Source organism: Suncus etruscus, chromosome 7 (assembly GCF_024139225.1).
Source record: "Suncus etruscus isolate mSunEtr1 chromosome 7, mSunEtr1.pri.cur, whole genome shotgun sequence".
Classification (NCBI taxonomy): Eukaryota; Metazoa; Chordata; class Mammalia; order Eulipotyphla; family Soricidae; genus Suncus; species Suncus etruscus.
Window position 1 is genome coordinate 14,649,287 of NC_064854.1, and position 14,829 is coordinate 14,664,115.

The 14,829-nt window shown below is 49.6% G+C and overlaps 1 protein-coding gene across 1 annotated transcript in view; it reads right to left on the minus strand.

The window, feature by feature from the left end:
• Positions 1-14,382, minus strand: part of DIP2C (disco interacting protein 2 homolog C) — a 218,281-nt gene extending 203,899 nt beyond the window's left edge. Inside the window, 1 exon segment of the mRNA XM_049776291.1 lies at positions 14,205-14,382. Coding sequence (XP_049632248.1) covers positions 14,205-14,289 — 85 coding nt within the window. The 5' untranslated portion in view covers positions 14,290-14,382.
• Positions 14,383-14,829: the final 447 nt, after the last annotated feature.

Genomic DNA, 14,829 nt, shown 5'->3' on the forward strand with positions numbered 1-14,829 from the left:
AAGGAAAAAAAAATATTCTCTAACTACTAGATTATTTTCACAATAGTGATTAATCACTAATTGCTTTCTCCCTGGGATAGCAATAACACAGCAGGTAGGGCATTTGCCTTGCAAGCAGCCGACCCAGGTTCAAACTCCAGCATCCCACATGGTCCCCCAAGCCTGCCACAAGTATTTCTAAATGCAGAACCAAAAGTAACCCAAATGCCTAAAATTTTTAAAAAGTTATATCTCCATGATACCATTGTCCCCCTAAAACATTATAAACCAATGTTAGGATAAAATAGAATAAAATTTGTTTTGTTTTTTTTTGTTTGTTTGTTTGTTTAGCTTTTGGGTCACACCTGGCAAGCGCTCAGGGGTTACTCCTGGCTCTATGCTCAGAAATCGCCCCTGGCAGGCAGAGGGGACCATATGGGATGCCGGGATTTGAACCACCGTCCTTCTGCATGAAAGGCAAACGCCTTACCTCCATGCTATCTCTCCGGCCCCAGAATAAAATGTTTAATCAAAATGAAAATCACAGAAAAGTTCCATTTCCTACTTTGTGCTCAAGTAAGTTCATGAGGGCAGACCCGTCTGGAGGCTGAGGTAGGACAAGGAATAGAACAGTCTCAGGAAGCGCTTCCCAGCAAACCACCCAACCACATATGCCCAGTGTTCTGAACAAACTCTCCAAGCAGGCTTCCCTGTTGTGAAGCAGATATAATTGCCCTGGCAGTAAGTAACAAATAGGTCAACTATGAACCCCATCATTATCAGTGTCCAGTACGTGTGAGCAGCCAGAGACAGGGTTTAGAGATGCTGAGTCCTCCACCGTGGACAGAGAAAGGCCTGGCTAAGTTCACGATGCAAATTATTGTCTGTGTAGTTCCTACTTGAAAGAGCCAAGCTGTGTCCTGCCCACACTTAGTGAAAAGGCTCCACTTCTCTGGGGACCAATGACTCCATGGTTCATGCCCATTAGAGCTAGTCTCTCAAGAATCAGAAGGGAGGGCTTCCTGATTCCTGCGGGAGACTGCTGAGGAAGACCCCAGCGAACTCAATCCCATCAAGGTTCGCTGGCCAGGTAGGAGGTCCCACCCCACAAGAATCAGAAGAGATCACTGTTAGTGGGGCAGTGCAGTTAAGGCAAAGAATGGACCACTATGATAATGACAATTGGAATTGATCACTCGGGGGATGATGTGGCACCAGGGATCAAATCCAGGCTTGAATGCAAAGCATTCAATAGAACAGCAGGGTACTGGATGGAGATAAAGCAATATGCATGGTACCCCTTCATCAACAATAATGCAAACCCACAGCCAACTAAAAAGGAAAAAAAAAAAGAAGAAAGAGGAAAAAAGAGAGACAGAGAGAGGAGCAAAATGCCTACCCTAGAAGCAGGTGGGGGGGGGGAGGAACATTGGTGGTGAGAAATGTTCATGGGTGAAGGGGGATTTACATTGTACGACTAAGACTCAAAACTCACCTTTGACCAACTTTTTTTTTTCTTTCTTGGTTTTTGGGTCACACCCAGCAGTGCTCAGGGGTACTCATGGCTCTACACTCAGAAATCGTCCCTGGCAGGTTCAGGGGACCAAAAGGGATGCCGAGATTCAAACCACCGTCCTTCTGCATATAAGGCAAATGCCTTATCTCCATGCTATCTCTCCAGCTCCTTCCTTTGACCAACTTTGTAATCACGGTGTTGAAATTAAAAAATGTAATAAATAAATAAATAAACAGACTGCCCTTCCCTTGGAGTAAAAGCACTCTAAATAGAAGAGCTGGGAATTGATTGCTAATCAAATACTATCACAATGATCCTGCTGTTAACAGGGGAGTGGCACGAGGTTGCTCTCTACTCAGAGAGATGCTGAAGAAGCTATTCCTGGAATCTTATTTAGTTAATTTTCCTGGAAACAATACAATCATGATGATAAAACCATCCCATATCCAGCCTCATCCAAATCATGTTCTACATAAGAGTTAAGACAAAGGAGCTTCATTTTTCATGTGCATCACCATGAGAAACAGCAAATTTTCAAGTGTACAGAAAATGGGAATGCCCATTTTCACTCCCCAGATGACAGGTTTTCTTCCTCTAGATGTGTTTTGTTTTATTAATCATTTTGGGTAATCATTTGCTCAAGTATGCCTATCAGTGACTGGGGCTTCATGATGTAGCAGAGAAGAAAACCATGGCTCTCGTGCATACAAAGCATTGCTCCAGTCCTTAGAGCCTCTGCTGGCCCAGTAACCACTTAAATGGGAAGTCTGCCAGGCAGCAAGGTAAGAAAGCATGTCCCTATAAGCTTCCACCAATGACTACCCAGCAAGATAAAGACACACACATTTCCTCACTGGTTTGTCACTCAAGTTGGAGACAAGTGGCTGTGGAGAGGCTTCCCATTGCATACTTCCTGAGAGAACTCCCAGGGGTGAGCATGAAGGAGAAAGCAGGAGCTATCTTGGTTTCAGAAAGCAAGCAAGCCTCTTGAAACCGAATGGTCTATCAGTTCGCTCATGAAACCAAACATATCAGGAAAGTAGAGTCTTAATGTTCATAATGCACTTATGGCCATTTGAAATCCAGCTCCTTGTCTGCACAAAGAACATCATTTCCTTAGAAAATATCTGAAAAGAGGAGCCAGAGTGATAGTAGTGATAGTACAGTGAAGGAAACAAAGGAAAGGAAGGGAAGGAAGAGAAGGTAGGAAAGGTAGAGGAGGAAGGAAAGGAACGAAAGGAAGGGAAGGAAGAGAAGGTAGGAAAGGTAGGGGAGGAAGGAAAGGAACAAAAGGAAGGGAACGGCAGGGCAGGGCAGGGCAGGGCGGGCGGGCGGGAGGGAGGGAGGGAGGGAGGGAGGGAGGAAGGGAGGAAGGGAGGAAGGAAGGAAGGAAGGAAGGAAGGAAGGAAGGAAGGAAGGAAGGAAGGAAGGAAGGAAGGAAGGAAGGACTGAAAAGAACTAAAGAGCAACGAGAACAATACAAGTCATCCTCACCCACAAGCTCCTCTCCTCTGCCTCAACGTAAAACATGATCAGGCCATTCCAGGAGCCCATGTGTCCATCCTAAGACCATGCTTCTTACCCCACCAGACAAAACATGGCACAATGTTTTCAGAAAGCCTATGTCTGGGGCAGGTTTCAGCCTCTTTCTGTCAGTAAGAAACAACTCATCAAGGATGCTTGTACATCCTTGCTGCGCAAATTCCAAACACCAATTCACAGAGAGAGCATTTGTGTGTGTGTGTGTGTGTGTGTGTGTGTGTGTGTGTGTGTGCGCACGCGCGCGCGCAGAGCACAGACTACTCCCTTTTTTTTTTTTTTTTTTGGTTTTTTGGGTCACACCCGGCGGTGCTCAGGGGTTACTCCTGGCTGTCTGCTCAGAAATAGCTCCTGGCAGGCACGGGGGACCATATGAGACACTGGGATTAGAACCAAACACCTTTGGTCCTGGATCGGCCGCTTGTAAGGCAAACGCCACTGTGCTATCTCTCTGGGCCCAGACTACTCCCTTTTGTTAATTTGGACAACTGAGTATAAGAGAAACTCTCAGTCTGGCCTCAAATACCAATAGCAATATAACCACACATGCTCCTTCTTCTGGTGACTCATGTCACAGCTGGGGGCCATCATAATCAATTGCATCCACCTGAGTTAAAGGCAAAGGAAATAACAGGGCCTGAAGCTGCCACACCTGTGCTCAAAGGCGGCAACAGGAGCAGGCTTCCACACAGTAGTACCAGGAAGTGGACATTGCCTCCTTGAAACAGGTGTGCCGTAGGACTTGGAGTATACTTAAATACCCCACCCTTGCTTAGCGCTCCTGAAATATTTTCTATTACCAAGCCTCAAGATTTCAAGTACTCACATATTCACATGCGAAAAATAAAATGGTGGGATATGTGTTCCACAAGAGAGGGAGAGGGATCCTCATGACCCCAATCTGGGTAGGACAAAAGACGCAGGTCCAGCAGCAATTCCAACGCAGGAAATAATCCACACAATGTTGGGAAGGTTCAGCAGGTCAGAAACTCACACTGCAAGTTGTTCACCCACAAGCCTGTCATTCCACCACATGGAGCCACTTGAGCCAAGATGGCAGCTCCTCTTCCAGGCCTCCAAAGCAGCCTTTATTGGAAAAAGCAAAGCCTACCCCGAAGGGGAGGGGGAAAGCCAGATGAGAAGGCACTGAGAAACATCTTTTTAACAGGGAAACTAAAGGAACCAATCAAGAGACATCTAATTAGAAGGCAATATGAGGACCAACCAAAGGCCTCTACCAGCATCTTATAATGCTTGCTTAAGAATCTATGATGTGAGGGGCCGGGCGGTGGCGCAAGAGGTAAGGTGCCTGCCTTGCCTGCGCTAGCCTCGGACGGACCGCGGTTCGATCCCCCGGCGTCCCATATGGTCCCCCAAGCCAGGAGCAACTTCTGAGCGCATAGCCAGGAGTAACCCCTGAGCGTTACCGGGTGTGGCCCAAAAAAAAAAAAAAAAAACCAAAAAAAAAAAAAAAAGAATCTATGATGTGGGGCCAGTGAGGTGGCACTAGAGATAAGGTGTCTGCCTTGCAAGTGCTAGCCAAGGAAGGACCATGGTTCGATCCCCCGGCGTCCCATATGGTCCCCCCAAGCCAGGGGCAATTTCTGAGTGCTTAGCCAGGAGTAACCCCTGAGCATCAAACGGGTGTGGCCAAAAAAACAAAAAACAAACAAAAAAAAAAAGAATCCATGATGCAGGGACAGGGGGCCGGAGAGATAGCATGGAGGTAAGGTGTTTGTCTTGCATGCAGAAGGTTGGGTGGTTCGAATCCCAGCATCCCATATTGGTCCCCCGCGCCTCGTAGGCGCAACTTCTGAGCATAGAGCCAGTAGTAACCCGAGCGCTGCCGGGTGTGACCCCCCCCCCCCAAAAAAAAATCCATGATGCACAGTGGTAAGGTGTTTGCAACACACAGCTGACCCAAGTAGACCTGGGTTCAATTCCTGTCCTCCCATATGGTCCCCCAAGCCTGCCAGGAACAACTACTTTTATTCTTTTTTTTTTTTTTTTTTTTTTTTTTTTTGGTTTTTGGGCCACACCCGGCAGTGTTCAGAGGTTACTCCTAGCAGGCACGGGGGACCATATGGGACACCGGGATTCGAACCAACCACCTAGGTCCTGGATCGGCTACTGGCAAGGCAAATGCCGCTGTGCTATCTCTCCGGGCCCTCTTTTTTCCTTTTTTTTTTTTTTTTTTTTTTTTTTTTTTGCCCACACCCGGCGGTGCTCAGGGGTTACTCCTGGCTGTCTGCTCAGAAATAGCTCCTGGCAGGAACGGGGGACCATATGGGACACTGGGATTCGAACCAACCACCTTAGGTTCTGGATCAGCTGCTTGCAAGGCAAATACCGCTGTGCTATCTCTCTGGGCTCTTTTTTCCTATTTTTAAGATCAGGGGCTGGAGCGGTGGCACAGGGCGTAAGGCATTTGTCTTGCAGGCCCTAGCCTAGGACGGACCATCCCCAGCATCCCATATGGTCCCCCAAGCCAGGGGTGATTTCTGAGCATATAGCCAGAGCAACCCCTGAGCATCACCAAGTGTGGCCCAAAAACAAACAAGATCAAAGAGCAAGTAAGCAATGTTTGTTTGTTTTTATTTAAACACTGTGATTACAGACTTGACTGTAGTTGGGTTTCAGTCACAAAAAGAACACTCCCCTTAATCAGTGCAGCATTCCCACCACCAATGCACCCCATCTCCCTCTACCCACACTCTCTGCCTGTATTTGATACAGGCATTCTACTTCTCTTACTCAGTAACATTGTCATGGTAGTTGTCAGTGTTCTAACTACACTCACCCCTCCTTGAGATGAGATTCATATCCTGAGCCGGTCCTACCTGCCCTCATCTCTGGGTATTATTACAATAATGTCTTTTATTTTTCTTAAAACCCACAGGTAAGTGAAACCATTCTATGTGTCTCTCTTTCCCTCTGACTTATTTTACTCAGCATAATAGTTGCAACTTCTGAGGGCAGAGCAAGGAGTAACCTCTGAGCACTGCAGGGTGTGGCCCAAAAACAAACAAAAAATAATCCATGAAAATAAAGGGGGGGGGCGGTGAAGTGGCGCTAGAGATGAGGTACCTTGCAAGCGCTAGCCAAGGAAGGACCGCCAGACTTCCAGGGGTGACAGTGGCAAGAAGCCGGGAGCAGCTGGTTACTCCTCCAGAAGGCCTTAGGATAATGCTGAAGGAAGCTCCAAGATTGGTTCCTGGTCAATCAGTGCTGGAACACCAACAGGTTACACTAAGAACCTACTTGAACTTCTGGGCTAGAACCCCAAGAAAGGCCTTTCTCTGGCAAGACTGAACACAGAACCTGGGGACAGTGTGTCCTCCTCCAATGTTTTCCTCTTGAAAAGTTCAGTTTAAGGACATGGAGTCCACAGCAAAGAACAAGATCTGTCTTTAACACTAATATGTGGGCAGGAGCGATACAGCGGTAGGGCATTTGCCTTGCATGCGGCCAACCCTGGACCGGCCCAGGTTCGATTCCCCCCATCCCATATGGTCCCGAGCCTGCCAGGAGCGATTTCTGAGCACAGATCCAGGAGTGGCCCCTGAGCATCACCAGGTGTAGGTGTTGCCAAACCAAAAAAAAAAAAAAAACTACTATGCACCACAGCCCTGAAACCACCCCTGTAGAGAACACTAGTCACGCAAAAAAGAGATATATATGCATATTTTTCCCACACTCACATGTGTTTGGGACAACTTCCTTTTCAGCGACCATGACCTCCTGGATAAATTAGGGCAGGGACACAAGACTAGAAAGTGCAGGAACTCAGTCCCAGAACAGCACTCAGAGGAGATCCAGCAGATATTGCAATGTGGCCTCATAACCCACATCACAGCCCTAAAAGTGGGTTCCACACGCCCCACCTGTTGGGCACTGGTTGTGGGGGAAGAGCCATCCAGTCCCACAGAGCCTTGGGCTGTTCTCCTCGTGGATAAAATCTCTAATGGGTAGGCAATACATTCCATCCAGAGAAATCTCAGAATCCTCGCACAACTTCCTGCAAGTAAGATTTAAGACTCAAAGGAGATTCCAAAAGTACAGGTCACCATGTATAGAATGAAGTCCTCAGGTTTAAACACCAGAACACTGGAGAGATGCAAGTCTGAAAGCAAATGATGGTCTTGAGAATATCACACACACACACAAGCAAATGATGGTCTGGAGAATATCACACACACACACACACACACACACACACACACACACACACATGCACGAACAGAGGGAAAAAAGGCTCTTAAGGAGTTCCCCCCACATTTTCCCAACCATGAACTAAGAATGAACTTTGTGCTTCAAAGTCTCAGTCCCACGAAGCGATGACTTCAAGGAAGGCAGGAAGTGACCTTTTGTGAATGACCTTCTTTCCCAGTGTCCACCTTCCCCCTCACTCTCTGACATCACAGAACCTCAGAGCCCCTGCAGCAATTGTGCGTCCTGCCATCGCTTAGAGACCCAGAACCTTCCAATATGATTAAAGTCCCTCACTAACAATTATACCTGGTTTCATTACAGCCAAGTAGTGCCTCTTCTCATGTCCATTTTTGTTTTCCTCTTTCTAGAGAAGCGAATTTCAGTTTGCTAAGAAGGGGGAACATGGAATGAAATTGATTCAAAGTACATTCCACGTTTTCATAAGAGTGACAGTATATGCTGGGAGGAGTAGGACCAGTCCCCAGAGCTAGAGTCAGGGTCCCAAAGCTGGAATGCAGGAACTGAATCCAGAATGGCCACTCAAAGACTTTGGAAAAAGGCTTCTCCACATTCTAATCCCAGTAACCTCAAAGAAGCAGGACCTGAGCACCTCCCTCCACTCTGGGGAAAATGGCAGAACCTCAGGGAGCTGGTGAGACAGCAACATACTATGCAGTTGTTTGGTTTTTCTACAGAGGGAAGGTTTGGGTCTGTGTGCATGCACACACATGCACGTGTATTTGCAGGGGTGGCGTATGTATGTATGCAAGCCCTGGAGTGCTTGGAGTGGCTCCAGAGACCACGTGAGGGGTTTGTGGTTCTACTAACATTTATCTAATAAATAAGATAGAGAGAAAAATGTGACTCAGCTAACTAGATCATTCAGTAAGAAAAAACCCTCACTGCTCAGAAGAGTGTATTAATGCATGAGGAGCCATTCTATCCCATACCAAGAGGCTACTTGGGATCTGTCTGGCCCATGATCGTCAATCTTTTCTTCATATGACTCAAAGAAAGTCTCCTAGGGCTGGCCAGGGTTTGATTCCAAGCATCCTATATGATTCCCTGAGCACCACCAGGAGTAATCCCTGCACAGAGAGCCAAGAATAAACCCTGAGCATTGCCAGGTATGGCCCCAAAACAAAACAGAAGTCTCCAGCCCGATCAGCATTTTTTTTCTTTTTTGGTTTTTTAGCCACACCCAGTGATGCTCAGGGGTTACTCCTGGATGTGTACTCAGAAATTGCTCCTGACTTGGAGGACCATATAGGACGCCAGGGGATCGAACCGTGGTTCATCTTAGGCTAACACATGCAAGGCAGATGCCTTACGCCCTGCACCACTGCTCTGGCCCCAAAGGAATGTTTTGTTTGTTTTCATTTGTTTTTGGTTTTTCAGCTACACCCAGTGACTCTCAGGGGTTACTCCTGGCTATGTGCTCAGAAATTGCTCTTGGCTTGGGGGACCATATGGGATACTGGGGGATAGAACCGAGGTCTGTCCTAGGCTAGCGCGCACAAGGCAGCTGCCTTACCGCTTGCGCCATCGATCTGGCCCCTCAATCAGCATTTAAAAAAAAAGTTTTTAAGGGACCAGAGAGATAGCATGGAGGTAGGGCATTTGCCTTGCATGCAGAGGACCATGATTCAAATCCCCATATCCCATATGGTCCCCCAAGCCTGCCAGGAGCGATTTCTGAGCATAGAGCCAGAAGTAATCCTTGAGCACTTCCGGGTGTGACCCAAAAGCAAAATAAAAGTTTTTAAGCCCTAAAGATTCCTTGGTGTTGGCTTTTTCAACTCTGGAGAAGCCCATGCTCTCTCTTGAACACATATCTCCCTCCAACCCCCTCATATTTCTCTAAATGAGGTCAGTATTTTGTTTTGTTTTGTTTTGTGGAGGGACTCAAACCCAGCAGTTTTCAGGGCTTACTCTGGCTCTCCAATCAGCGATGATTGAGAGGTGAGGTACGGGTGCCAGGGATTTTCAGAGTAAGTAAAGCAAGTGACTACCCACAAAACTATCCTTCTGCCCCTCTAAGTAAATTTCTTTAAATGAAATTATTTTGTTTCACCAAAAAAAAAAAAAAGTCAGCATTGTTATTGGGGCAGGGGAATGGTAGCTGGTAAATAGCAACAACTCCACCACCAAAAAAATAAAATTAAAATTAAAAATATACTGCTTTTGATCATTTTAGCTTGATGTTTCAGTAGCTCAGCAATTGCCCTCTTCGAGGGCTTACTACGAAGTCAGCAAGACCCATGAGTCCTGCGGCAGGCAGGTGGCCCCCTACCAGCTGGCTGCTCAATTAGAGCCCTCCTCTCAGAGCAGGATTATTATCACCAGGAACAAGCACAAGCAATTACTCCTTTTGAGACAAGACAAGTTTTTGACCCACTCCACAGAAAAGAACAGAGCGCTGGCAACAAAAGTAAGTAACCTTTGTCTAGCACACAAAGGAAGGCTAAAGTGGGCGCCCACGGGAGAGAAAGCTTCACCCAGTCTGGGGGGGAGAGGAGGAGCAGCCTCAGAACACGTGACCAGAGGCTTTCCACGTTTCCCCCATCACCAGGACACGTTCTGGGGAGCAACAGAGTCCAAACACACAGTGACCAACTCAGTGATGATGAAAATGAGCCAGAAGTGATGTTAATAATATGGCGAGGGTTGGAACGAGTGACTCAATCCATATACATGACATCCAAACCAAGATTATTCAGTCTATTCTCTCTGCAATTCAGAAGAATGCTACAACTCATCCCATAAATCACTGCTTTAAAAAAAAAATGGTTCTAAAAAAAGAGACAACCCGTTTGCAAAGGGCTGGAGGAGGAGGTAAAAGTGACTCAGAGCAGTACACAGCGTCCAAACTCACAATATAAAGCTGGAGGGCCTAGCACAAAGCCAGAGACATAACAACTTTAACCTCATAAAGCTCAGATCTGAGGGTAACAGAACATCTCAAACACCTTATAAGCACTTAGAAACACCTTATAGGTCTGTGCCTTTCATATGTGAGAGAGAGAGAGAGAGAGAGAGAGAGAGAGAGAGAGAGAGAGAGAGAGAGAGAGAGAGAGAGTGTGTGTGTGTGTCTATTTCCTACCATGGCTTCCTATCTAAATATGACATCTGCCTTTATTCATTGAGTAAAGAACATTCAAACTCAAACTACTTCCTTTAATGCTTCTGAGGAACTCCAAAAAATCAAGTCCACACATTTCAAATCCCACACATATCAATGCTACCACCTAGTAAACTCTTTAAGGACAGGTTAACAATGGTTTCAATTCAACAAGACAAGCTTTCCAGTCTTTTTATAAAACTGAAGTTCTCTGTCAGAGCTCCAAAGTAGAGGCAGCATCATGACAAATTCTGAAGAATACCCAGAGATCAGAGTGCATTGGAGATGTGAGAGGACACAACCACCACAGCCCAGACCTGGTGACCTCTACCATATCTCTTTATTGAGGAGAATCAAAAGAAGTCTCCCATCAGTCTGTCTTTCCATCTAGTGAGAGAATGTGATGGGGGAAAAGGTGGGTCTTCTCCACAGGCTCAAAGGTGAAATGTAAGAGAGCCACACATCTGTCAGTCCTCTGTTCAGCATCCTTTAATGCCACCTCGAATCTAGTGTGCTCACATCACTTGAAGATGCTATCTTGGAGGTGCTAATGTACAAACTACACATGAACTACTCGTTTGTCTTTTGTTTTTAATTATAACTATGACCAGACCATCAAGACAGAGAGCTCAACAAGCTGAGCACATACTTCACATAGATGAGACATGGGTTCAATCCCCAGCATCACTCTAATGACCACTGAGTATCATTTGGGCAACCCTAAGAACTAAACAGACTGGGTGTGGCCAAACAAAAAGTGACTGTCACCAACCCAGCACTGACATCATTAATTACATTCACCTGCTTGCCAAGCAGTTTCAAACTGGTTGGATACCCTGAGGAACGTAGTTTTGGTAGGTGAAGTGATCTGGTGCACTACCCAGCAAAGCTGAACTCACTGACTCTCCCAGAGTTGATTCAAGACACTGGCAAACTACTAACAAAGTGCAAAGCATGGTGTGTGTTCTTTAAAGGTTTCTGCAAAAAGTAACACAGATCTCATAGGCTCTATGACAAATTAGTCCCTAAATTCCAACAAGTAAGGGGAGAGGAAGGGTTCCCCAGAAGAACACCTTGCTGTGTACCCCACCAGAAAACATCAGTTCAGAAAAACTACTGAAAATTTTCCAATAATTAAATTTAAATTTTCTTCCTAAATTATAAATCTGCTTTTCTTGAGGACTCTTCTGTTACTTGTCTACCATGCATGGTGTTCCCAATTAAAGTATCTCCTTAAGCTAAATGTTTATTCACAAATAAATAAAATTGATTTTAGGCTCTCTTAGGCCCAGAAAATGCACAAGTCCAAAAAGGCAAGAACGTAGATAAGAAAAGGAAAGAAGCTGACCTTGGGAGAAAATACCTAGAAGGAGCCCCATCTCTCGTGCAGCCCAGTCTCACACACTCCCTTTCCTGATATGCTGTGCCAGTGTACTTAAGCAAACCAAGGCTCCCTGAACCCACACCAACACCAGACCAATGAAAAGGATGGAGGCAGAGGACAAGCTGTGGTACCCAGCGCCACAGAAAGCTCTTGTACTTGCCGTTAGAGCCCTCTGTGGGATGTGCCTTCACACCCCAGCAAGAAAGGAGCACAGGTGAAGACAGTACAGCAAGTAAATGGGGCACAAGAGAGTGAGTGGGAAGCCGAGATCTGCAACCCTCACCAAACAATGACCCAACAAAAGACCAAGAGCACTGCTACACCTGCCAGCACCTGCAGAGAAGACAGCCAGAGCTGGGCTGTGCTGGAAGTCCAGACAAAACAAAATCCATTAGGGTTGGCACTCCACGGTGGAACCCTGGGTAGAATTCCAACCTGTGCCATGTGCCTGAAATAAAATTGTTTTTCCATCCTCCCATGCAGAAACTGAGCACTGGAAATTCCCACATGTTTCCAAAATAGTTTGATATTTTGACAAAATGGTGAAAAGTAATTTAAAGAATTCTCTCCAAACAAATCCTGACTGAAAATAAAATGTGAGAGGCCAGAGAGACAGTACAGCAGGTAAGGTGCTTGCCTTGAACAGGGTCAACCCAGGTTGGATTCCCGGCATTCCATATGGTCCCCCCAGTACCATCAGGAAAAGCTAGGCACTGCCAGGTGTGGCCCAAATACTGAAGGGAAAAAATAAAGAAAAGAATATATGAAATCAATACATTTCGATAATTGGGCATTGAAAATTGTTTCAACTTTTCATTTTGTTTTAGAGTCAGATTCAAGAGTGTACTCTTGGACCAGAGATCACTCCTGGCAGGCTCGAAGGATCATTTGGGGTATCAGGGATTGAACCTCAGTAGGCCACATGCAAGACCCTCCCACGTACCCTGTAGTAGCTCTCAGATCCGTAACTTCACTTTGGGGCTGTTTTAAGTCCCATGATGTAAAGATTTCTGTTTCTTCCATTCTATGGTGTCTTATTAAGCAACAACCAGGAAATAAGTGGGTTTATCTCTTTTAAGCCAGTAAAACCACTCTGTGTGGTTACAAGACATCAAATTCCAAATAACCTTAAAGAAGGCCTCCATTCATTCAGCATGGACCAAATTAAGTCAGAGAAAGACCAGCTAAGGGCTGTGGGGTGGAGGTGGGGGTGGCTGCATTGAGTCACTGCTAGAATTTAGCACAGCACTAGCAGAGGACTCTAAAGAGGAAACGGTGCTATTCCCAACACGCAAACCCACTCCACTTTCTCCCCAGACAATAAGCTCGCTCCACAGTTGTTTTGTTCTGTTTTGTTTTTGAGTTTAGGGAAGGGCTAAAGGGAGGTGACAGCATCCAGCGGTGCTCAGGAATCACTACTGGTGATCCTGGGGCCGCCTGCAAGCAATCGCCCACAGCAGACTCGTTCTCTAGGCATTGTGCCACGGTTCTCAACGGTGCCCCGAGGAGGATGGGGCAAGCACACACCTGGGTCGGTCAGCCAGCCCTCGGGGAGGACGCGGGAAGCAAGGCGCGCGGCGCCTGAGCCTCAAGCAGCCTGAACCGTGGCCCTCAACTGTCCCCGTCGCGGCGCTGCCCACGCTGTGCAACGGATGCACGGACTGACACTGCTGCACAGATGCAAAAGCGGGGAAGAGCCCACGGCACAGTAGGGGGGGTGCAGGGAGCCTCCTCGCAGGTGCCTTTCCCCAAGCCACCGCCCACTGTGCCCAGGTAGAAAGGAAGAAGAACCTGCGCCTTTGGGGGGCCTGAGGCCTTCCCCTCCAAAGGAACGGCTAGGCCGTGCGGGAGCCCGCGCCCAGGGGGTGCGGGGGTGCGCGGCCGGGGAGAGGGGGTGCGCCTAGGCCGGGAGGAGGGAGGCTGCCCCGCGAGGCTTATTTCTGGCCGCCCGCCGGGCCCGAACCGTTACTCGGGCGCCGCTCAAAGTTCGCCGGGCCCGGGCGAGCGGTGCCGGGTGGCCGCGGTGCGGGGCCGCGCGCCGCCCCGCCGCTGTCGTCGTCGTCGTCGTCGTCGTCGTCGTGGTGGGGCCCGGGCCGCGGTGGGGGGCTCGAGCCCGACCTGGAACTTGTGACAGCGCGGCACATGCACGCAGGAGCCACGCGCCGCCGCTCCCCACGCAGCCCGGCCGGCCAGGGCCCCCGCCTCGGACGAACAATGGTCGGTCGCGCGTGCGGCCGCCGCGGGATCGAGGCCCGGGCGGGCGGGCGCCTGGGCCCGATCGGGGCAAGTCGGGCCTCGCTCGCTCGCTCTCGCTCTCGCTCCCGCGCGCGCAGGCCCGGCGGCCGGCGGCAGCATCCCCGCCGTCTTCATCCCCATCAAGGACACGGCGCCCGCCGCGCCCCCGCCCCGCGCCCGCCCCGGCGCCCAGGCCCGCCCGCGCCGCGCGGCCTCACCTTCCGACAGCTCGAGCTCCAGCTCGGCCAGGCGCGCCCGCACCTCCAGGGGCAGCGCCAGGCCCTCCAGGCTGCGGTCCGCCATGCTGCCGCCCCCCTCCCCCCGCGCCGCTCTTTGTTCGCAGGCCGCGGGCTCCGCACGGCCGCTCGTCGCACGCCCAGCGGACCCGCACACGGCGGCAGCGGCGGCAGCGGCAGCGGCGGCGGCGCGGCCGGCTCTCCTCCGCCTCCTCCGCCGCCTCCTCCCCGGCGCCTCTCAGCGCGGCCCCGCCAGGGCGGCCCCCGTGAGCGCGCCTGCGCCGTGTGCGCGTGCGCGTGCGGCGCGGTCCCGAGGCTCGGCGGCGGCGGCGGCGGCGAGGCTGCCGGCGGGAAGGGAGCGGAGGGAGGGGCGGGGCCGGGCGCGCGCACGCGCGGGGGACGCGCGCTCGGGGGCGGGGCCGGGCGGCGGGGGCGCGCGAGGCGGGGCCTCCCCGGCGGCGCTGGGCTGAGGAGCGGGCGGCCCCGGCCCCGCGAGTCGCCCGCTCCGCGCCGTGCGGTGATCCCTTGACGAGAGCGGCCCAGACGTGAGGCCTGAGTCTCTAGAGCGCCGCGTCCGTCGCACCTGCCGGGGCCGAGGCGGGCGGGT